General features: G+C 37.8%; 2 protein-coding genes across 5 annotated transcripts in view; one reads left to right on the forward strand and one right to left on the reverse strand.

Moving 5' to 3' along the window:
- slc38a10 (solute carrier family 38 member 10) overlaps positions 1-13,803 on the reverse strand; it is a 30,195-nt gene extending 16,392 nt beyond the window's left edge. The window contains exons 1-8 of one of the 4 annotated variants that reach the window (XM_058793169.1): positions 13,563-13,803; positions 12,425-12,641; positions 12,012-12,129; positions 11,404-11,449; positions 11,217-11,310; positions 8,382-8,525; positions 5,389-5,513; positions 179-281 (exon numbers count right to left, since the gene is read on the reverse strand). In XM_058793169.1, the coding sequence (XP_058649152.1) occupies positions 179-281; positions 5,389-5,513; positions 8,382-8,525; positions 11,217-11,310; positions 11,404-11,449; positions 12,012-12,129; positions 12,425-12,514 (720 nt within the window). In that variant the 5' untranslated portion in view covers positions 12,515-12,641; positions 13,563-13,803. Of the gene's footprint in view, positions 1-178; positions 282-5,388; positions 5,514-6,988; positions 8,339-8,381; positions 8,526-11,216; positions 11,311-11,403; positions 11,450-12,011; positions 12,130-12,424; positions 12,642-13,562 lie in introns of those variants that run through there. The other 3 variants (XM_058793170.1, XM_058793171.1, XM_058793172.1) reach the window with 3 other exon arrangements.
- A 4,012-nt stretch (positions 13,804-17,815) lies between these two features.
- bahcc1b (BAH domain and coiled-coil containing 1b) overlaps positions 17,816-25,255 on the forward strand; it is a 135,866-nt gene continuing 128,426 nt past the window's right edge. The window contains 1 exon segment of the mRNA XM_058793168.1: positions 17,816-18,057. The gene's annotated coding sequence lies outside the window, so the exon portion shown is untranslated.

A 25,255-nucleotide genomic window follows, 5' to 3' on the forward strand; every position in this document is an offset into this window, starting at 1 on the left:
CAGATTGCACTGGCCAGATTTTAAGCTTTAAGATCACACCTGTGACTAAATAATTAGCTATTTAACTAGTTACTCCAGTTGAAAAGGTTAAAACACAAAAATAAATGGAATGGTTATTGTTTCAGTCTTAACAAGCTGCTGATCATCAGTAAGCAGTTGATGTAAGTAAGACACTTACTGTGATGTAGAAGGTTGTGACCACGTTGAGCGAGGAGGTGAATATTGTGCTCATTCTCTTCACTGATGGCTCATCCAAGCTGTCGTAAGTGGGCAATACTTGCCTATGAAAGACAAAGCTTTTTATATACATCAGGCTCAAGATGCATACGTTAAAGTAGGTTAATATAACTTAAAACTATGACATACTGTCGATTACTACAGCTATAAATGTATCGTTCAGTTATCAACATTTTTGATTAAATATTTATATTCGGTCTTTCAAAAATGTTTGTTATTTGAGCTGTAAATAAGTCTAAATTATTATTTAACAGAGGGGCAACGGTTCTAGGTGGATAAACATTTGGTTGTATTGGGCGAATGTTTCATTTTGTAAACGGTTAATTTCTTGTGTCCTTGTGTATATCATGTGAATGTTACCAGGTCTAACCATTTTACATGGACTGATCCAATATGTTTAAAGTAAACATGATTTTTCCTCTGTTTTTTTTACAAATGAGAAGACAACATATTATAATCGACAGCATGTCACAGATAAAGTCTACAGACTTGCATTAAACCCAAAGCATTCATTTTATGCATCACAATACTAAAGGACACATTATTACAACAGATGCACAATTTGTGCAATGTCAGATTTACAGTAACGTTATCACAAAATATAACATTATGTGAATTCACTTAAATGCTTATTTATGGGTTAACTCAAACTGACCAGTCACAGTATAATCATTATTTAGCATAAGGACATACTGAACTGTGCATTTGAGCTCTAGAGACATAAACATGCAAGAGAGCAAGAGAAGCAGGAATTTAATATAGAAAGGCCATCACTCATTTCAGACACACAAAAGACAAAATGGAGGGAGGGTGGGAAGGAGGGAGAGTCGAATTGGATGAAACGAGCACTGATAAAGGGTTCAGTATCACTGAGAAACAAAAAACAGCTACAAAAAGAGCAGAAAAAAAATCTGTGTCTGTCATCAGGACAACCAATAAAACCAGACGCCAGCAAAACATTAAATGGGGAATTTACAACGGCTATATATTAGCGACAAGTGCTAGTCAGACTTTAGCATGTTATAAAATTTCCTGGCAGTATGGGCTTTTGTTCGGGCTCTCTTGCTCTCAGCCCACTCGCAGCTCTCGTAGACACAGTCGGAGCCCATTCCTGCTTTTATTAGGATATACAGTACCACATTCTGGGCTTTTTAAGCCAACGCCTGATCTCACACCAAAGGCCAGTCTGTCTCGTAGCTGGAACTCACTCGCAATAAAAACCAGAGCAGAGGGAGAGAGAGAGGGACGTCTATGTAGACTTCTACATTTTATGTGTATTTATTTTTTCATTTTTTACATATTCATTAAAACACAGCAACACAGCACAGTTTTGATGTTGCTCAAGCATTCATTTTCCATTCAAACTTAGTTTGAGGTTTGAAAATCTCCCACTGACTACCATTCAAATTTTTTAAGAGACTAATACTTTTATTTAGCAAGGATGCATTAAATTGTTTAAAAGTGACAGACATTTATAACATTACAAATGATTTAAATGCCATTTTTTTCTTTTCTATTTATCAGAGAAAAAAAACCTGTATCATGGTTTCCAAAAACGTGGAGCAGTACAACGGTTTTCAAAAATGATAGTATTAAGAAAGTTTTTTGAGCACAACATTCGGCTTTTCCATCAAATTAATAAAGTACATTTAAAATACAATAAATTAGAAAATCTGTTACTTTAAATTGTAATAATATTTTACAATATTCATGTTTTTACTGTATTTTGAGCAACTATATTTGAATACATTTAAAGAATCTTACTGACTTTTGAATGGTCATACGTTGATAGAATGTTTGCCATTCAAAATGTAATGGAAGTTGGCATTCTAACATTTATTTGTATAATGTATTGCACAAATCTCTACAACTGTCTCCAGGAATCCAAAAATGTCTATGATCTGAATGTGGCATAATGTAGGATTCAGCTAAAAAAAATGCTCATTTTCTTTCTCCAAGGAAACACTTATTTACTGACACCATTTGTCACCCAATGGTTGATTCTCATACACAATTAACAAAAAAAACAAGTCATTTGTTGAGACGCCATTTACCCAGAATCAAAGTCTAAAATCTGAATTTATCTGCCTTGCAAGCCTTGGTATTTCCCTCACAAACTACAAATCTGCTTTTATAATTTCCTTCTGTTTAAGTTTTAGTCTTTCAAGTCCTTCCAAAAGCTTTTTGACAATACCTTTCATCTTTTTTGACGCATCTGAATCTGAGAGAGAAATAAGAGGCGGCAGATGGAAGCCACACAGCCAATCAAAAGCTTTTACAGCCATGACATGGATACAAAATAGAATTCAGACACATAACTATAATTACATAGAATTCAGTGTCATAAGACTGAAAGAAAGGACCATAGAAAAGTCATTCCTGATGAATGTAGAGAAAAGACCCTAACAACCTATTCCTGATGAAATTACAGTGTGTGTGGAGGGGAAGATCAGATGCTACAGTCCCACTGCACTTTCTCTACACCTCTACCAAGTGTTGACACAATAATTATTTTGTAATACTGCTAAAATGATTCCGTCATAACACCTAAAGCTGTGAACCTGCGACTTGATGCTGTGTAAGCTGACATGACAATTTTACGATAGGAATAACACCATTATGGTGTTTACACATTACAGTGGAATTTTCACATTAAGCAGGAGCCGTATAAGGGTGCCAGTGGATCCAGATTGCTGCTCTTCAATGAACAGTATCTGTTCTCTTAGTCAAAAGAGCAAGCAGGTCAACTTTTCTTTAAAGATTCAATTTGGCATCAAATAGAGCTCGTACTAAATGTACTAAAGTAATAAATGTAAATGGATTGGTAAACGTAGGCGCTGACAGGAACTGTTTGTGGTCGGATCAGAGGTCATGTCGCGCCGTCTCGCTCTTCTAATGATCGGGGTGTAAGTGGCATTGTATGTCAATGCCGGCCAAGAAGCCACAGCCAAATATCACTCATCACCCTTCAGAGAAAGAGAGTGTGTGTGTGTGTGTGTGTGTAAAGGGGGAGTTACAGTAAGCTTCAAGAGCCGCATTACCTCATCCACACCAGAATCCAACACTGACACCTCCTCCACCCCAACACCCTCACTCTCAAACACACACACACATCTGTGCTAGCATCTGCACACTCAGACACCTCAATTCTATTCACTTCCAAACACATTAATATCCAGACAGACACAAACACAAGCACCATGTTAAGAATAATAGAAGGAACCTTCAATGTATATTTATCTGAGAGAATTGTATGGATAAAAGTTATCAGTTTTGTCACAAATTGATGTTTTTGTCTGAGAATATTTTATGAACATTTATAATAATTAAAAATGTTCCTTGAACATCAAATCAGCATATTAAAATGGCTAAAGGACCATGCAAAACTGGAAGACTGGAGTCGTGGCTGCTGAAAATTTAGCTTTGTTGTCACATGAATAAATTACATAAAAATATGAATGAAAATGAAAATATATTAAAACAGAAAAGTTCCCCCCCCCCAATTTGTAACAATATTTCATAATATTACTGTTTTCACTGTATTTTTTATCAAATAGCTTTAACAAAGATACACACACATACATACACATATACATGTATGTATACATTTTCAGCAGCCACGACTCCGTTCTTCCAGTTTTGCATGGTCCTTTATATATAAAATAAAAGGAATATGTGAATGTGTTTATAAGATTATATGAATATATCTGCATATATTTAGTTTAAGTGTTTACAACAACAAGAATTTGAAAGATCATATTAGACATGTCAACTACGTAAAACTATGATAACCATTTGTGTATTGTAGAGATTTTATGTAATATGATATGGATATAGTAAAACTAGAGTGGAAATGATTTGCACAATAAGAAACTTAAAAAAAAGAGAAAAGAAAAGCTGAAGGAACTAGGAGTGGAAGATCAATAGACACTGGTGAATGGCTTCAATGTTGTGAAAGATTCACAGAAAGAAATGAGTCAATGACTCTCCATGCCCAAACTTGAGATTACATAACCAGGTAAACACTGAGATTACCAACCCCTTGCATGGTTAGTATATTTGAGATAGCAAAAAGGAAAGAAAAGAAACATGAAATAAGGTCAAGATGGAGAAAAAGAATGTGAATTCTTATCAAAGTGGATAAACACTGGACAAATGTCTCCCAGCAGTATCAAAGACCTGTAACAATGTTAACTATGAGCTCAACATTAGTCTATGGTACTCCCACAACATATCAGAGTTTCAATATAATACAAATAAAGACTGTGTCAGTGCACAGTGGTTGAATTCATCAGGGGAAGATCCGGTCACGGTGAGCTCTTTATGGATGAACTATGATAAGCTGCAAAAACTCATCATTCCTTGTTTATGAATCATTAATGCTTGTATGAGAATGCACTAATATTTCAACTGTATGCAGATCTGACAAGCTGCCAACCGACGAAATAAATCAAGACGACCTTGTGGGTCAGTCTATTATTGCTAAGAAAACCCAAGCTATTCAAAACACGTTAAAAAGGAAAGAGGCCTTTCATGGCTGGGAATAGTTCACTCGTAAAAGAAACTCATTTTGTCATTATTCACTCATCTGTCATTCCAAACCTGTATGAATTTCTTCCAACACATTTTGACATGGCAAGTTTTCAATATGCACATATGCAATAGAGATTTTAAAGCTACGACAGAAGTAAGACAAACAGTGAATAAAAACTTTAAGTCCATCTTTTCTTCCATAAAAGAAAGAATGCCATACAGGTTTAGAATGACATGACTGTGATTAAATGATCACAGATTTTTCAATTTTGGGTCAACTACGCCTTTAAGAAACAGAGTTAGTGTTAAGAATAGGATAAAAACAGTATACATGGAAGGCAAAAAGTTAGACATTACACGCAGGTTAGTGCCACACTCAACTGGATAAAGAATATAGTTATGACGTAAGCTGAGCACGGTCAGAATATATCAGTCTACCAAAAGGGTCCATTTTCTCAGAGCAAACACACTTGTATTAGATGCATTGGCTCTTGAATTCAAGGAATGCCATGATGTCCTTTTGCACCATGAAAATGGAACCCTACATTAAGCCTAACTGGCCTTATTCAGGCGGCAGAAAGGAGGAGAGAGGCGGTGCAAGGATTGCGGAGTACTTACGACTGACAGGCAAATGCCATGCCACAGATAGGGATGCAGCGAAAGACGCCGTCCCACCGAACGTAAATGACCTTGTTCAGCCACTGGCCAGTGAGGAGGCCGTGTTTGAAGGAGGAGAGCACCATCTGTGGTGGAGGGGAGAGCAGGAGGGTTACAGATCATCCCATAAAGACAGGGTGGAGGGCGGAAGCGGATGACGAGAGGGGCAGTGATGATGCTGTGATAAGACCCTTAGACTGACAATGAAGAGTGCATGGAGATCCTGTAATCTTTTTAAAGGGATAGTTCATCCTAAAATTTAAATTCTGTCATCTTTTACTCACCTTCATGTCATTCCAAAAGTGCATGACTTTATTTTAGCATGGAACACATTATGGACAATGTGCTGGTCACTCAAATACTCAGATAAAAAGACAAAGATATCAAAGTATAATAAAAGTGACCCATACTTCCATTCAAAAGATTTGGGTAGGCAAGATATTCTTATAAAAAAAGGCTGCATTTATTTGATCAAAAATACAATGAAAGCGAAAATATTATGACAATTAAAAATAACTCTTTTCTATTTGAATATATTTTGAAATGTAATTTATTCCTGTGATGACAAAGCTGAATTTTCAGCAGCCATTCACTTCAGTCTCACATGATTCTTCAGAAATAATTCAAATATGTCGATTTGGTTCAAGTTAATATTTCTTATTTTCAGTCTTGAAAACTGTTCCTTATGTAAATTGTAATTTTTTTGAGGATATTTGATGAATAGAAAGTTTATAAAAAGCATTTTAAATAGAGATACTCTATTTGAAGTTACTGTCACATTTGATCAATTTAATGCATTCTTGCTGAATAAAAGTATTAATAAAAAAAAAAAAACCTTACTGACCCCAAACTTTTGATTGGTACTATATATGATAACTTAGTGTAAAAACTACTGAGAGTTAATTACTGCCTGATTTGAAAGCCATATGGGTTTAGAACAACATTACAGCGAGTAAATTATGATATAATTTTCATTTTTGAGTGAACTACTCCTTCAAGGGGATAAAGAAAGGAAATAATTTTTTCAACTAATGGAGGAAAAACAAATCATACTGATCAGCTTCCACACATAATTTTCAACACCAGTTCATCTCTACAGGACAGCAAAACTTTCCTGTTGTATGAAAAAAAAAGGGTAAAATCTTGAAGGGTAAAATCTGATTGCTGCACACGTTTGCAGAAAACATTTGCAGTACATTGCCACTTTCCCTTCAAAATCAAGAGCGCCAGCCCGTGTAACCATGAGAATCACCACCAATCCCAACCCTATCAGATCTGCTTACCCAGTCGTAGGGTTTAATTCCAACGGGAGCATATCAGAGGACGCTCGGTATTACCAAAGAGTCAAGACAACTGTGATGACACACAACACATATAAATTTTGCCACCAAGGCACTAACCTCACACACTCACACACACAAAAAAAAAACCCTGAACCGGATGGCACCGACAAACAGAGCTTTGGATTGAATGAAGGTGGACAGAGGAGGAAGGGGATTTTGGGTAATGTAGTTGAATCCATGGCAGTGGTATGGTCCGTTCTCTGGGGCAGATTACTTACGGGTGGCAGCAGAAGGTGGTGGCGATAATTGGCAGACACTGTATGACACCCTTGAAGCGCCACAGATGCACTTGCTCCACCCAGGAGCCACTGATTATTCCGTAACGCAGAGAGGACAACACTATCTATAGGTCGCCAAGTCAGAGCGTCAGATGGTCGGTCGGAAGTCAGCATCAGGAATGGGGGCGGGGCGGCGGGGCAGCGGTTCAGATGGGGGCAGAGGGAAAACATAATTAGATGTTAAAATGCTAAACTAAGAAATGGGTTGGGAAAAAATACTCCATTGAGCTAGATATAAGGTATACAAACTGTATAGGTTGTGCACCCAGTGCAACGCACTAAAATATATTAATGTCTTCAATGTCAATGACTCTTGAAATATTTTAAGATGTTAAGTCCAGATATCTGGACTACAAGTAGAAATAATTCTATTCTATTCTACACATATACTTTTTTTTTTTTTTTTTTTACAATTTTATTACTAATTATGTTATCGGCATAATAGTTTCAGTGAAATCTTCACAAGTTTGTATAAAATCAGATGTGTTCTCAAGATTTGAGAATGTTCCAGAGAGTCTTTTGCAGCAATGGAACACTTGACTGGCTGTATGATAAGTGATCTAGAAATAGTGCAGAACCTAAAGTATGTCTTCATTGTTTGTTTTATATTTTTCAAAATCGTAAATTTTTACATATAAAAAAAGAAGAAAAAAATAAAAAAAGATTTTCAATATGATCTCAGCATTTTGAACCCACTGTATATAACCTGGACAAAAAAACCAACTTTGAGTCTTGAATTTAAGTACGAACTTGATTTAAAAGCTCTGCTTACAACACTAACTCAGTATAAGGTTTCGGAATGTTTTGTAACGGTTCTCTTCAGTTCTTTCAGAACTTGCTCTTTACTTTTACGCTTTTACAGATTTGGAGCAGGAAACATTGAAAATCTGCTGCCATGGTGATGCATATTCACACTGTATTTAAAAAAAAAAAAAAAAAAAACCGGCAATTACACTCTTCAAAAGGGACAAATAATTTGGAAAATTTAATTTTTTTTTTAAAAATGCTATAAATGAATTCCACACATACTTAATTCACTGCATCATTGAAGTGACTTGAAATGAAAGTGAAAAACATTAAAGCAACCATAACGAACAGTTTGAAAGTCATTTTGAAGTGCACTCTTACGCTTTACAAAACATTTTTATATCATTTAATATACTCAAAAAATTCTAAAAGATCAAATTACTTTCTCATGCAAATGGCAAATATAATGAATATATGTCTACACATACACATATATTCCTACACCTGAATGAGGGTGTGCTGATGGAATCTGATAATGCATTTTTCAGGGTTGGAGTTTGGATCTGTGGAAAGGGGAACGACTCACTGTGAACATGAAGAGTGTGTAGAAGATAAGCGCCATGGCTGAAAACGACTGGATTGAGGACATCATGTTTCTTTGCAAACTGAGCGGTAGCACAATGAACAGCGACACAGCAATCAGTAACACGATACGGAAGCTACGCGTCACCTGAGGGAGCAAAAGGAAAAGCAGTTATTGGACAATTCAGGGCAACAAAACTGTGTATGTAATATATATATATTTAGCAACATAACACACAGCTATACGAAACAGAAAACATTGGTCAACTGTATTTTTTTATTTTTTATTTAACCATCAGCATTTAATTTAAGACGTAGGGGTGTGCGATATTGAAAAAAAAAGATCTCAATATTTTTGGGGATTTTTCAATAACGATAATCAGACGATATTCTGCCAAGTGTGTTATTGTGCTGATATCTGACTACCGTGGACAGCTGCAGTTTTTGATATCCTTCATAATTTGTGTGGTCAGTTCACATCAGTGATAAAAATGTATCTTTTCATATAAGTTTAAATAGATTTTTACCTTTTATGGGCAATTTTACCTTTAATAAAACCATTTTTTTTTCTAAATGTGTGCATCTTTTGAGTCAAATTGTTACATTTAATCAGTCAATTAGAATAATAAGACATTTAGGCAGTTACCAAACAAATGAAACCAGTATCAACAAAATTACTCTTTGCAGAAGTTGCATCTGAAGTGGCATTTAGATGTATTTACACACTGTTTAATGCAGCTCAGAGGGACATGGAGTGCTTTAACCTGCAGTTACAAATGCATAATGTTTTGATATTTTAAAGACAAAACATTGAATACTGATATTTCAAATTATTTTAAAATGAAAAGATACTTTGAATGTGAAATTCAAATCGCCAGTAGGTGACAGCAAGTCAATGTTAATAAGTGAGTTATTGCGACTGAACCGAATCATTTATTTTAAACGGTTGATTCATTCAGGAACGAAACAACATCGTCATGTTGCTGAGAGACGCAAAACTGTGGTGTGGTTGTGTTTGGAATGATTTTTGTTGGCGAAATGGAGCAAAAACAGGAAATATGGTGTCTAAAACGTAAGTCTCTTAATATTAACTTATTGTTTATTGAACTGTTGTATAAAATCAATATCACATTTGTAATCATGCTTATTTTTGAAGAAAAATCGGCACTCTTCATGTGATTTTTAACTATATGAAATGATACATACATACATATTCTGCCCCCATATCTTGAATTTTGTGATCATTCATCATGCAGTGAAAGAACATTCTAAATGCGCATGCGCTCTAGTCTAGACTTCATCACGTAATGTGTGCGTGCACTCCGTAGGTGTTTTGTTTTTGCAAAATACTCGATAATGTCAAATTACATATCATTAAAACAACAATTACGATATTATCGCAGACCAGAGGTGGGTAGAGTACCCAAACACTGTACTCAAGTAAAAGTAAAAGTACTTATAAAAATATTTACTCAAGTAAAAGTAAAAGTAATAGTCTGAAAAGTTACTTGAGTAAGAGTAAAAAAGTATTGGATAAAAAAACTACTCAAGTAGTTAGTTACTAGTTACTTTGGATCATATACTGTATATCTATAGTCTATTTTTATTTAGATATATCGCTAAAATTTATGTAAAGTGTGTGTGTGCGTTCAAAAGATTTTTAATGTTTTTTTTATGTAATTTATTTCAGTGATGCAAATCAATATATTAGAATGATTTCTGAAGGATCATATGACTCTGAAAATTGGAGTAACAGCTAATGAAAATTCTGATTTGCATCGCTGAATTAAATTAGATTTCAAAGTATATTATGTATTATATAACCTCTGACACGGAGTAAATAAATATTGTGAAAATATCAATATTAACTGTGTCCAGGCAAAGACATTCCTCCTGGAACAGGTCGCGCGCCGCTGCGCTCAACGCTCCTGATGTTTTCTGTTACTACTCTGAGTGAGAACCGCTTCAGATGACTCAGCGCGTGCAGCAGGGAACTGACCGAATCATTCAAATTGATTCGTGAACCGATTCACTGGTTTGATCCGATCAAGCCTTTGAACAGAATTTACTCAAAAGAATGAATAATTCGCGAATGAGCATCGCTCATTGCCCAGAGAAAAGTAGACAGCACGCTTGGAATAAATTGAAGCATTTTTAACTTGTATTGCATTAAGATAAAGTAACGAGAGGAGTGTCACCCACAGTAACGAAGTAAAAGTACCGATTTTTCACTAAAAATATACTTGAGTAAGAGTAAAAGTACCCATCTTTAAATATATTCTAAAAGTATTAGTTAACCAAAAAATTTACTCAAGTAAATGTAACGAAGTAAATGTAACTCGTTATTACCCACCTGTCGCAGACGATATATATCGCACACCGCTACTAAGACGCCTTAAGTTTTTTTTTGTTTTGTTTTTTCTCTCCAGAAAACACGTAAAATATTCAGAAACGATTATGCAACCAAAACAAGACTACAAGAAACAAAATCCCTACTATGACTTGTATGTTTTTGTGATCGGTAATGTTTCACAAAAAGATGGCTCATCTTGCACAAGATGCTGCATGTAACAATGAAAATACAGATTTGTGGCCAGTAAGAAATATTTACAGCAGTTCATTTTCATCAAAGTTTTATGGTTACATGACACACAGCTCAGCACTTTTTTTTTTTAAGATAGCGGTCTTTGATTTTATCCTTTCAGGAGGTTAATGAACAAGGGCAATGATCAGTTTTAGGAATTGCTTATCATTAATTGATTTGGAAGAAATGTGTTGGAGTAACAACAGGAGTTAACATAATTTTTGCCATGTGACAACATAAAATCTTATATCTTACCTCCAGCCCAAGCAGCTGAGCAAAGAAGTTGGAACCCAGATCTGCGATGACGACATAGAAAGCAATACACGTCCCCAACATGAGGCCAATCATGCTGAAAACAGAGAGAAAATATAAGTAGATAATACAAGCAAAAAGAGTTTATTTAATTCATGAGGTTGAAGATGAATCTCCACAGTCATCTTACCTTAATTCCACAAGTGCCTTGCCTGGTTTTCCATAAGCATGAAAAGCTGGGAAGGGAGAGAGAAATGAAAAAGGCTTCTTGTGAAATTATTATTATTTTTTTACCACTTTCACAAAAAGGGCTGTAAATTTTCCTCTTGATTAGAATTTTTTAAAAACAACACTAATATCACAAATACTACTTTTAGTCTGCATTAGCAGTGAGTTATAGGTTCTTGGCTTTTCTGTTTTATTTTGCTTACTCGTAATGAGAAAAATACAGATGCTGCAATCTAGTTACCTAATTTAATTAATAATATAATAAATTATTCCACTGTAATCCACACTGAGGATGCTTTAAACCAGGGGTGGGGAATGTTGATCCTGGAGGGCCGGTGTCCCTGCAGAGTTTAGCTCCAACCCTAATCAAACACACCTGAACCAGCTAATCAAGGTTTTCAGGATGCAATTACGTATATTTTTTTACAGGGTTTTTTTAGGGTTGGAGCTAAACTCTGCAGGAGAGTGGCCCTCCAGGATCAACGTTCCCCACCCCTGCTTTAAACATTATCATGATGATGGAAATTGATGAAACCTCTGAGTGTTTCTGTTGCTTTCAGTCACTCTCACCTAGTCCAGCGTAAGTCCTGCGTTTTGTGTTACTGGCCGAGTGGACTAGAAACATGCAGGACTGGTGGGTCATCCAAGAACAGAAGAACAACAACAATGTGCCCAACACGATTCCACACTGCAAAAAGAATGAAAAAATGGCTATAAAAATTAAGAGAGAAACACAGATGTCCTATACATTTAAATTCCAGCCCCAGTAAATGTTACATGCTTTTACTGATTCTTGTACAAAATAAAGTGGACAAACTAAAAAGGCAGCTTATCAGTTTCTAATTCACTGCGTTCACTCAGTTAACAGATTATGAACCAGAAAAGTCATGTATAAACAACTCCAAGTCCATATTGCAGATTTCAACATATGACACACAAAACAACACAGCACACGTTCCCATAAGCTCTAACCATGTGTTTACCTGTTTGAAGCAGAAGGGCATCGTCAAGACACTCACACCCACGATGCTGTTTACAACATTCATGATCAGACCCCAGTTTGACGCAGTCATTTTGGCTCTCAGACAGCTGAGATCTCTAATGTCCAGACGGGTGTGTGTGGTGCTTCCACAATGGCCTAAGGTTTAATTGAGATAAGTGGCTTGATGCAGCTGTCCTTCAACTGGCCACTATGACGCTCTGTGGAGACGCGGAAGAAAACAAATACACCAGCATCATATTTAATGCTACTGAATGCGAGATTCTTGTTTTCTAAATGTCCTCATTTGCTAGTGTTATGCTTTATGTATGAAGAGGAATATCCAGCTTAATACAAAACGGCAATGTATAAACCATTAATAAACAATTAAATAGCTTATTTATTTATTTTGTATGCTTTACAACATGCAAACAGCTTCTGGAATACAGTAATGAATACAAATCAAAGCATATAAAATCTATATAATCAATACAAATTGTATTCTAGTAAACTCTATACCAAACAGACTATGGAATATACAAAAGATGCTAGATTTAGATTGATATAGGCCTAGAAGATTTCCTTTCACGCTAAAGAAAGCAGATCATTACAGAATGACATCTGGAACAAATTGAACACGTTTATCTATTGTTAGTCTACAGACATGTTCAACTAACCTGATTCCCTTAAAACATTAAAAATGACATATCTGTAATTGCTGCGCTGATTACAAACATTCTGTGTAGTTGTCAAATGTGTTTTAGGTTTTCCTGCCATATGGCAACAGTTGTGTTGTCAGGAGCACTTTTGAGTATTTTTACACAACTCACAGAACAAATTGATTGGTAATGTGTGGGAAGATGTTTTTTGAGGGGCTCAGTTTAAAATAAAATCAGAAATTAAACACTCTTGAAAACAAACATTTAATTTATCAGAGTAATATCAGTATGCATGTGACAACACATATGCATATTACACAGTATACACCCCAGAAATATTAATAATTGTACACTGCTTTTAATTTAGTTAACTTAACATGCTATTCGATACAACAATTAACATTTCTCATAAGTAAACATTGTCTGTCTATAAACTTTCTCATATCAAATTGAGGAGGTTTTAAAAAAAGTTTATTTACATACCACGTCCACACTTTTCTCCATCAGTCATTCATTTCTAAGTGACCATCGGTTCATGACTATTTTAAAACGATTATAGATAAACTTCCTGTTATATTTGTGCCGTCTGTATAAAGTTACAGGAGAATCAACAAATATTTAGAAAGCAATTTCTCGAATTATTTCGAAAATTTCCTTGTTTCCTCTGTCTGTAACCAGGAAGTATGCACAGCAGCGCTGCCAGTGTGGAGTTACCAAAGACACTAGTGCGCCCTGCTGCCTCCGGTGGCCAGGAGTGGAACTGCACGCTGCCTACAGCCTGTCACGGTTAGTCAGGTTCGCTTTCGTTTGACAAATATAGCTCAAATTGAAAGTTGACGGTTTGTTCGTTTTGTTTTCAAAGTAACTAACACCTGCAATATCTTCTGAGTCCCGTGATGCTTTACTTTAACACACGGTGTAGAATTTATGCATGCAGAGATCATATCAATGGCTCGGTCTGTCAACAACACCTACACAGACGAAACACGGTGTTGTTTCATTTGGACAGAGATTTGAGCAGGAAAGGGAAGCAGGAACAAGGGATGTTGATCTGCAACAGGAGCCCCACGGAATCCGGGCAACTTCTGTTCTGTTCTGTTACTGGTGTGTTTGGAGGAGAGAGGTTGGGACAGGCTTGCCCCAGTCAGGCATGCGCTCTCCTGGGAAGGGATTTTAGTGTGTTGTTTTAGGGGGGCTGGTTTTAGGTAGGAGACAGGAAAAGCCTGGCTATTGTGCACTACTGGCCTTCGAACCTAACTGACAAGTCAGCCCATTGGCCGGAGGGTCTTGTCACTCCACACCTAATCCCTGAAGATTGGAATTAGGCCCGAGCAGCAGAAGGGGAGACAGTGGGCAGATTGCTGGGCAGATTTGGTGGCGGGGGGGGAGAGATTCTGTAGCCAGGAAGAAATTAGACACAGGCACCCGATTGAACTGCTGACCTCCAGGGGAAACCCCTGGTCAGCGCGAGGTCACGGGAGCACAAAGCAGGGCGATGAACTGAGAGAGGTCAAGCATGCATGCGGCTGAAAGAGCGCCTTTGTGAGCTCAGGCATGCACAGAATTTCCCATCAGCCACCAAAGTCACAGGCTCTTCAGGAAGCCAAGGAAGGGGGATGAAACCTGGCGACGGAGTGTTGCAGCGCTTGTGTGTGTGTGTGTGTGTGTGTGTGTGTGTGTGTGAGTGACCTCAGAAAGGACACACACAGACTGTGGCAGTAATCACATTTAATTACACATCAACCAGCCTTGTGAATGAGGTTTTTAATGCAGACTCTCCCTACACACAAAAAGACTGACATGTGCAGCTAAACATTGCCTACCTTTGTCCTCCTAAAATCTATTAAAGCCCTCTCTATTAACCATCAGCATTGCTAAAGGCTGCAGATAACGGCCATTATGTTGATAATTGTGAATAAAAGGAACAAAAGATGTTTTTTGTGCAATGCCTCAATCAACCGTTCAACCAAAGGTCGGACCTATTTATAATGGCAGCCTGGTTGAAACTAAGGGCCGAATTCAATAAAAGAAACAAATACCTTATCCTGTGCCAATAATCTGTCAACGCTTAGTCACTAATCGATTACTTAAGGATTCTAAACAGTCCTGTTGGTGTTTGTTCATTCCAGTGTCACCTGTTTTAATATGATTTACTAAATCAAATCATTTCTTAATACGAATGATCATGAGTTTCAGATCTATTTCTAATTCATGGTGGTGTTTTAAATACAGCAGGCTCAGTGATAAAGATAAGAAAAACAGTTTAGAAGAAAACCCTTAGACTGTATTCTGCATATGCAAGTTTATGTGTGACTGAGAATTTAATTAAGAATGTTTTTTAAATGAATTTGCTCATAGGCATAGATAGATAGATAGATGTATGGTGGCTATAGCCTTGCTTTAGGGAGAACATTTGGGAGATGACACAGAATATTAACTGGTGCTTGAAAACAGTGTTCATTGTTTCATGGATATTTCTAGCTAAATAAGCAGAACACGGCCTCAGGAACATCGACACGTCACTGCGTGGGGGTCAGCAACGTTGTTGGGAATTTTTCCTGCAGTAACACATGCGCAGGCATAGCGCAGCTCCTTGGCATGTGCATGGACAGTAAAAGTGTCAGAATGACATTTACACCATTAGAACGACTAAATCTCTCTACGTTACAGATACTGCTATTACGGCTTTGGATGAATCTCTCTCTCACACACACACTCAAACACACAAGATGCCAATTGTGAAGGGAAAAGCTGTGCATTCAGTATTTACTTGGCCTGACAGCTATAATTTCAGTTTTCACACAGCTTAAAGATAGGGGGTAATTAAAGTGAGAATGTTTTCCTTTCAGATTAGTTGTCCTGTCCATTTATCAGTTGTCCGACCACATGTGTACAGACGCTGGATGCCTGTGAAGCACTCACAGAAAGTCAGTCTTTCAGAAAGAGCGCCAAATTGTCTTTCCCCATTAAAAGCTGCTCTCCACCCAAACATGGCAAGCGTCTCGGCTTGACAGGCGGCTATTTTACAGGCCTGAAACATTCCTCTGCCTCTCCTAACGTCTTTCGCTGTACCCGACCCATCCCTCCCCCCGTGACTGCCAACTACAGTAGCGTCTGTTAGTACATCTCAATCAGGTCTTCATGTTGAATTGGGCTTAACCAACCCCACTCAAACAGCCATGAAATAGCAGAGAAAAAAAACTTGTCATAAATCTTTACACAGGAAAAAAAACCCTAAGACTCGTAAAAAAAAAAAAAAAAGGAGGGTGACAAGAGTTGTGCTGATGGGCTGATCTGTAGCCTCTCCTCTCAAAGTTACGCACAGCCATCCTCATACAAGCCCGCCGTATATCAGCCACGGGGGCTGGAGGGTCCGGTCAATGGCGGGGCCTGTTACATGGGACCCGCATAGAAAGGGCTCCTGTGTCGGCTCCCGCCGAGTTCCTCCAATTAAAATCCTTTTTTGAGACATGGTTATGTGCGAATGCCGACACTTGACTGATTTTTTGATATACAGTCTTGGTAGGGGGGTCCACATTGAGAAAGAAGGCACCTCATTCCTGTGTGGCAGCGGGGAGTGATTGGGGAGCGGTTTTGGGTTTCTGTAAAACTAACGGATCGTTTAGGGTTTGCTTGATGAAAGTTTATTCTAAATATAATATATTACCCCATAAATTCTTTGATTTGGCCTCAGTTTACACAAGCTATGGCCACCGCATGCTTCTGGAAATCTTTCTGTGCCGCTTTCGGACCTCTCAATAATTCTTGGGAAATTTGCGTTGGGCATTTCTCAGTAATTATAACCCTCGCGGTAAAAAGAGAGGAGACAGTGGCAGCTCAGTGCCTTAAAAGAGAAAAGCATAGATCAGAGATCATTTTAGTGGCTCCTCCCACTTCGGCCCCACCCACTGAAACACGGCCAATCACAGGCCCATTGCTCAGACCAGATGCGTGGCTCACAGCTGCTGAGGAATTAGTGGGGTACAGCCAATGCTCCCCTAACATTACTAATGAATCTCTTTTAGATGACTTTCATGGCTTCACATGCAGCAAGTGAGCTACCCAGCCCCTGCCCTCTGATTGACCCCATCCCTGGCCACGTATCTTCTTAGTAGTGACTGAGGGGAACAGATGGAGTACAGGAATACCCCCCTTTCCTCGCCCGTTTTTCAGTCTTTCTATCCCCCCATCAAATAACCATATAACCCCCCTTTTTATGGACTATGACCCCTAATCTCTCTCTTCTCCATCACCAGTGCAGTTTTAATAGGCTCCTCTGTTCTGGAGAAGTGAGTGTGCTGCATATTATAAAGCATCTTTTTGCAAATCGAAGGAAATCCTTTGACATCATAAAATTAAAATAGTCTGTCTGATACTGCTGTTCACTATGGAGGAGATGTTTGTGTTGCTAAATTTCAGTCATGATATCTTATTATTTACTATATTGTTCAGCATGTTTAGATTACACAATACAATGTACATTGGTAGAATGAATGGAGGCATTTATTATATAATGATGGAATTTATTATGTAATTTTAATTGGTCTTTTTTAACAATATCTGTATAGTGCTTTTTCTAATGTAGCCATAATATTAATATAAATACAAAACCCAAAACGCTAGTTTAAATCGATACGCCTTTAGGTGGCGGTAGGTGTCTTTATGATTGAGCGTTTGAATCATTCATTAGAGAGGATTCATTCAGAAAAACTGATTATTTAAAAAGCGGCATGAATGGTGTCGCACACTACTATTATAGTTTTTACCAATTTTTTTTTCTATGGCAGATATAGTAAAAGTAGTCTGTATGCTGCTCAAAAATCACCAACGGTCTTTACGGGGCGATTCATTGAATCATTCATTTGATTCATTCGCAAACACTGAATCGTTCAGGAACGAAACAACACTAATGCGTTGCTCTGCTCTTCTCTCCTGTGGGGTTTGAAGACGACGTATCTGACAATATTGTGTCTGAACTGTAAGTTACTCAATATGAACTTCTTGCTTATGGAACTGTTGTATAAAAGCAATATCACACTGCCTACTTATTAATCTATTTCTCAGAAATGGGACAAACCGCCAATGCTAACTAATCTAACTAACGTTAGACGTTTTTGAATTACGTTAGCAACGTTCTAACCGAAATTTAATGTTATAATGTGTGTGTATAAAACACGGCCATAACACTTAACTTTTACATGTGATTTTTGAAATTGCTGCTTTGATTTATATGTATTTGCCACTTTGCATTCTGATATCCTACGTACATTAGCTTGTTGTTCAAAACAGAATCATCCTAATTTTATGTAACTTTATATATACATATGATAATCCAGGATTACAGGATTATTATAGGTCATTAATTAAATGGGCAATTTGAGGATACATTTTTTTAAATAAAATGTTTGTGTAATTAAATTAGATTCATAAAACAAGCTCTTTAGCCCCATGGGAAAAGTCCTATTGCTGGGCAGTCTGTTCCTGCTTACATCGAATCCACATCATTTTCATCCAGAAGCTTCTGTGTGGATTTCTAGTATTCAGTGTTTCTCTGCTTTCCAGCATGGTTTTCATTTTTGATCGTTTTGTCAGATCTAATAGGCACATACACATACACGCACTAACACACACACACACATACAATTCAGAAGGAGCACAGCAGCTGAAGTGAGCAGGAATCAAAGAGACATTGGGGATTTTTAATGGCTCCAAATGGCCATACAGTGGTGACAGTGTAGAATCAACATCCATCCATTATCTCTGCATCCGTTTCTAACTCAGCCTTCGCAAACATATGCTCGGGAACACACACACACCACACGTGCATACTTGCACTCAAACACAAGCAAATACAGACAGGTACACACTAATCCTGAAAAGTGTGTCACACTTGCTCCGGGTCCTCTGGAATCTCAGGCCCCCTCCTCACTCTCTCGCGCTCTCACTTTTTATTGCCCCGTTTCCTCCTCCTCCTCCCTCGTTCCGTGGCGCAGAAATGTGTGAGGATCGCCACAGAGCAGCTGCTGGCAAGAGCTGCAGGTTCAGGCCAAAGAGAAACACATTATCCTGTTCTAAACAGGAAATGTCTTCTTAAATAGCCATAAGTAAAGGCTTCACTGCACAGTTGGGCCCTGGAAACACACTATTTTTTATTTTACGTTGAAAGCCGGCATATGTAAACATAATCACACATAAATCTAAACAGTTATTAGTTCACAGTCTGCCTTTTATATATCCTCATAGCACAGAGAACATTTGTGACCTGGAAATGCTGTGAAGCTTGTCTATATTAGTGCATGTACAGTGATCCCAAAAAGTATTGGACACCTTTAAACTTTTGAGATGTATGTCATGAGTACGGTTGGAAATCAAAAATCAATTCAAGAATCGGATTCTTATGGTCAGGAATCGGATACTTGTTGTAAAATTTAAATTTCGATTCCACCTATCAATTCCTGTGTGGGCATCTTTTATTTTTAGCTGATGAAAAGTGGCTGTTAAAAAATGTATTTGTCTTTGAATCCTTCATTCAACAGATTCACTAATAAACTCTGATTTGTCCACTAATGAAACATGTAAATCTTGAGTGAGTCACTAAATCATTCTATTCATAAATTCCATGAGATTTTGTTTAGTTGTCTAATATTTTTTTTCTTCAGAATTGTGAGAGAACTACAACCTCCATTTAAAAAAAAAAAAGTCTCAATTTATCCAGAATCGTGCAGCTCTAGTTTGCACACAAACAACTCTTAATGGAGTCCAGTTTTTATGTAGATGGCTGATTTTTATTCGTGGTATTCAGCAGCAATTAAATGTTTTGCAAAAAGAAAAATTTCATTTTTTTAACCACATTGGAATCGAAAATGGGAATCGATAAGCGGAATCGGAATTGGAAATGATCAAATTTAAATGAGACCCAACCCTAGTCATTACATAGCAAACCGATGCTAGTAAAACTAAGTAACGCTAGTTCGTTGACCTTTTTTTTTTTTTAAACTTAAATATAATATTTATATACTTTATTTTATAATAAATATTGTTTATTATTATATGATTATTGTATATAATATAATAATAGTACATTACATATAGTATGTTGTGATGTTTATAGTTTTTTTACAATTGTATGTATCATTATACAATAATGATATAAATGTATAGAATCATTTTTAAAATATACAGCTGCATCTCAATAAATTAGAATGTCGTAGAAAAGTTCCTTTATTTCAGGAATTCAACTCAAATTGTGAAACTCGTGTATTAAATAAATTCAGTGCACACAGACTGAAGTAGTTTAAGTCTTTGGTTCTTTTAATTGTGATGATTTTGGCTCACATTTAACAAAAACCCACCAATTCACTATCTCAATAAATTAGAATACTTCATAAGACCAATAAAAACATTTTTAGTGAATTGTTGGCCTTCTGGAAAGTATGTTCATTTACTGTATATGTACTCAATACTTGGTAGGGGCTCCTTTTGCTAGCCTGACTACGTCAGACTTCGTACTTCCGCTTAATTTCATTTAGCTTCTGTACTCAGTCTGATATAGCAGACCATCTCCCAGTTTATCTCCGGCTCCACTGCAGCTGGGCCAACCAGCGAACAGAGGGCGGGCTGAGAGGCCGTAGACACTAAGCGCCGAATTTAAGATTGTAGTTCAGGTATAGGTGAGGGAAATCTAAAACGACAGCGGACATGGAGACACGGGATGCTATTCGCTTTGTTGTGGAGAATATTCCCGGCATTTGCCAACTGAAGCCCGAACAAGAAGAGTGTTTGGTTCACATTTTGAATGGAGGTGATGTTGTGGCCCTACTCCCGACAGGTTTTGGGAAAAGTTTAATTTATCAACTGTTACCGATCGTCAGCAAGAAACTGGGGAGGCCAAAGTCCGGCAAGGCGATAATTGTGATTGTGTGTGATGTGATTACTTCACATAATCTGCAAAAGTCGTTTACAGCCATGTTCACTCCGGTATTTCGCTCGATGATTTTATTTTCGCCGCATACCTGTGTTTACAGCAGAAGTTCAAGGCGGCTGAGCCCACGAATAACATACGTCATAACCAACCGTTATGTGATTGGCTTACGGGTACACCAATGATTTTAATCTTCAGACAAGCACCCGCCCACGAGAAAGTAAACGCTTGTCAATTATGCCCTTCCAGACTCTGTCTACGAAGCAAAGCGAAGGCTATCCTTTTGCTTTAATCAGTTTGTGGCACTTCTGAGGTGGTATGGAAGCCCAGGTTTCTTTGACAGTGGTCTTCAGCTCATCTGCATTTTTTGGTCTCTTGTTTCTCATTTTCCTCTTGACAATACACCATAGATTCTCTATGGGGTTCAGGTCTGGTGAGTTTGCTGGCCAGTCAAGCACACCAACACCATGGTCATTTAACCAACTTTTGGTGCTTTTGGCAGTGTGGGTAGGTGCCAAATCCTGCTGGAAAATGAAATCAGCATCTTTAAAAAGCTGGTCAGCAGAAGGAAGCATGAAGTGCTTCAGAATTTCTTGGTAAACAGGTGCAGTGCCTTTGGTTTTCAAAAAACACAATGGACCAACACCAGCAGATGACATTGAACCCCAAATCATCACAGACTGTGGAAACTTAACACTGGACTTCAAGCAACTTGGGCTATGAGCTTCTCCACCCTTCCTCCAGACTCTAGGACCTTGGTTTCCAAATGAAATACAAAACTTGCTCTCATCTGAAAAGAGGACTTTGGACCACTGGGCAACAGTCTAGTTCTTCTTCTCCTTAGCCCAGGTAAGATGCCTATGACGTTGTCTGTGGTTCAGGAGTGGCTCAACAAGAAGAATACGACAACTGTAGCCAAATTCCCTGTGTGTGGTGGCTCTTGATGCCTTGACCCCAGCCTCAGTCCATTCCTTGTGAAGTTCACCCAAATTCTTGAATCGATTTTGTTTGACAATCCTCATAAGGCTGCGGTTCTCTCGGTTGGTTGTGCATCTTTTTCTTCCACACTTTTTCCTTCCACTCAACTTTCTGTTAACATGCTTGGATACAGCACTCTGTGAACAGCCAGCTTCTTTGGCAATTAATGTTTGTGGCTTACCCTCCTTGTGAAGGGTGTCAATGATTGTCTTCTGGACAACTGTCAGATCAGCAGTCTTCCCCATGATTGTGTAGCCTAGTGAACCAAACTGAGAGACCATTTTGAAGGCTCAGGAAACCTTTGCAGGTGTTTTGAGTTGATTAGCTGATTGGCATGTCACCATATTCTAATTTGTTGAGATAGTGAATTGGTGGGTTTTTGTTAAATGTGAGCCAAAATCATCACAATTAAAAGAACCAAAGACTTAAACTACTTCAGTCTGTGTGCATTGAATTTATTTAATACACGAGTTTCACAATTTGAGTTGAATTACTGAAATAAATTAACTTTTCTACGACATTCTAATTTATTGAGATGCACCTGTATATTATATTGTAATTTTATACTTTACCAGAGAGCATACTTGTTAAATCCTCAAATTAATTTTTTTTTTTTTTTTTGAAATGTATGCCCACACTTTTTAGACTAGTAGCAACAATGATCCTTAGGCATTGTGTTGTACATACAAGTGTAATTGACTTGGGAAAAAAAAAGTAGGGCGGAGGGATCAAAAGATCCAATCAGAACGTTGGAAGATCCAGTTATGACATTTTGTTTAAAATTACGAAGTCAAAAAAATAAATGGATGAATCGTTCACAATAACGTCTATAACATTTTCAAAATAGACAGGGTGAATTTTGATTTCATGCTGACTTAAAATAAATGCCACTTGGTTTGATATTTTGTGATATAATTCAAAGACATTTTTCATGCATTTTTAAGTGTAGCTTAAGTGTCTAAATACTTTTTGGGGCCACTGTGCTTGTGTATTTTTCGTTTGCCGCTTATGAGCTGTAAATGGCCCTGGTTTTGTGTTCGCCTGCCCATGAGTGAGCGGCCTGCACACAGACAGTGGCTATCCACATGAAAGCCTTCACTGTCCCCACAATCTCGCCTTTGTTCTTACACTGGTCTGATCAAGGGCAGTCTTTGTGAGCTCCCTGTGGCCTGTCTGCGCGCACTTTCAAGGGGATATTTCTCTTCCATGTCTATTCCTTTGCTTTCTTCTCTCTCTGAAATTTAGCTCTGTAATTCTTGCCTTTTTTTCAGGTAAATGAAAAAAGAGGGCCACGCGATTGATGTGCTTGGCGGTTGTAGGGGACGCGGTGGTGTGGACAGAGGAAAGTGGTTGAGGAATAAAGCTGTGTCTTCCCTTTGTCATTACATCCTCCTCCCCATTTGGTTTCTTTTTCAAGTGTCCTGAAACAACAGCGCGGCTCTTTATTTTCTGTAATGGTGCTGCTTATTTGCTGTGAGTCATTGACTTTGTGCCAAAGCCACATTTTCCAGTGAGTTTTGAGCTGTAAACCGCATCAAAGGAGGGGTGGGGTGGGGGTCATTCCTGCAGTGAGTGTAAATATTTGGGCATGGAACACATAGTGGGTGGCACTTTGTGTTCACGAGAGAGGAGTGGCATTGCCCTTGGACACAGAGAGATAAAACCGTTCCCCTCTGTGCTCCGGCGCAGGAACTAACCCTTTACCCAGCTCTCCTTCACTGCTTAATTAGCTCTTATGAAATTAGATGAAGCCCGCAGATAGACCACAAGGGGAATAACTAGCGCTCTGAGTCTCATTGTGGTGACTCAATATTCTGATCAGGTCTATTATACGTATTTGAAGATGCTAAAAACAGGTGGTGTGGTCAGACAAAATGAATCTAGATTTTTACATTTGCACAACTCGCCAACAGTGTTCTGGATGGCTGCTAGGGCATTTCTATGTGGTTGCTAGGGTGGCCTGGGAGGTGACTAAGGCATATCTACATGATTGCTAGCTGAGCTGAAATGATTAGTCGACATATAAAGAATTGTCAATGTTGACATGTATGTATTTATTTTTTTTAATAATCATTTGATCTTATATGACCTAATGTTAGGGTCTGCAGTAATGAGGTTTGACCAGTGTGAGAAAACGGCAGTTAAGAAAGCATCTGATCATAGGGATAAGGATATGTTTGCACCACCTCCGCAATCGGCACGCCAGTAAATTCATGTCATGTTTACTTATATAATACTTTATGCAATAGATTGCTTTAAAGTGGCATTACAGGATTAAACATGGAAGAAAAAAAAACAGTGTCTTTGACGGTTTCCGTTAGAATTAAAGTTGATTTTCAGCTACAAAGCAGCTCTATATGTATAATATTGTGATATGTGTAACTCAATATTTTATGTGTAACTCAATATCATTTTTGTGGTAGCTCTGTATATTTATTTAGCATCACTGTAATGTAGACCAGGAAGGTTTTATAACAAGTGGTTCATTTTATAAATTCGTAAGATCTTACCTTTATGCTGTGAAAATACAAAGCAGATAGATGGACAGAACAGATAGAAGACAACGAGCACAGTGCTGAAAAGGGACAGGGCTGCATGAGGTCTATATGATTGTTCTGGGTGGTTGAAAGAACATTTCTGTGTGGTTGCTTGGGCATTTATATGTGGTTTCTAAAGGACAAGACCATTTCAATTTGGCTGCTAGATGTTCTAGATCAGGGGTCTCCAACCCTGCTCCTGGAGAGCTACTGTCCTGCAGATTTCAGCTCCAACCCCAATCAAACACACCTTGAACCACCTAATAATTATATGCAGGTGTATTGAAGCAGGGTTGGAACTGAAATCTGCTGGATGGTAGCTCTCCAGGAGCAGGGTTGGAGATCCGTGTTACAGATGGTTGTTAGAGGCTATGGGAAAGTTCCATCCATTTTATCATCTGTCAGATGGAAATCGCAAGTCCAATTGTTTTTTAAAAGTAATACCACACTCATTAACAAGCCACACAATTTGAGGTACCACTCTTACAGCACAAACTTTATGGGAATTTAAATTTCTATTCTGAGAAGCTTTACAATTTGAAACTCAAGTAATTAGTTATGCAGAAGTTTAACACTCAAGGTTAGAGGCTTAGTATGAGCCATACTAGTAGTGGTGCTTTGGCTAGTACTACTAATAAATGTAAAATGCACATCGATCAAAAGGTTTTTATGAAAACCAGCAGTATGTAGTGAACATTTGTGCCCTGAACATCCCAAAATTGATTCAACCGCACCCTAAA

Source organism: Onychostoma macrolepis, chromosome 12 (assembly GCF_012432095.1).
Source record: "Onychostoma macrolepis isolate SWU-2019 chromosome 12, ASM1243209v1, whole genome shotgun sequence".
Lineage (NCBI taxonomy): Eukaryota > Metazoa > Chordata > Actinopteri > Cypriniformes > Cyprinidae > Onychostoma > Onychostoma macrolepis.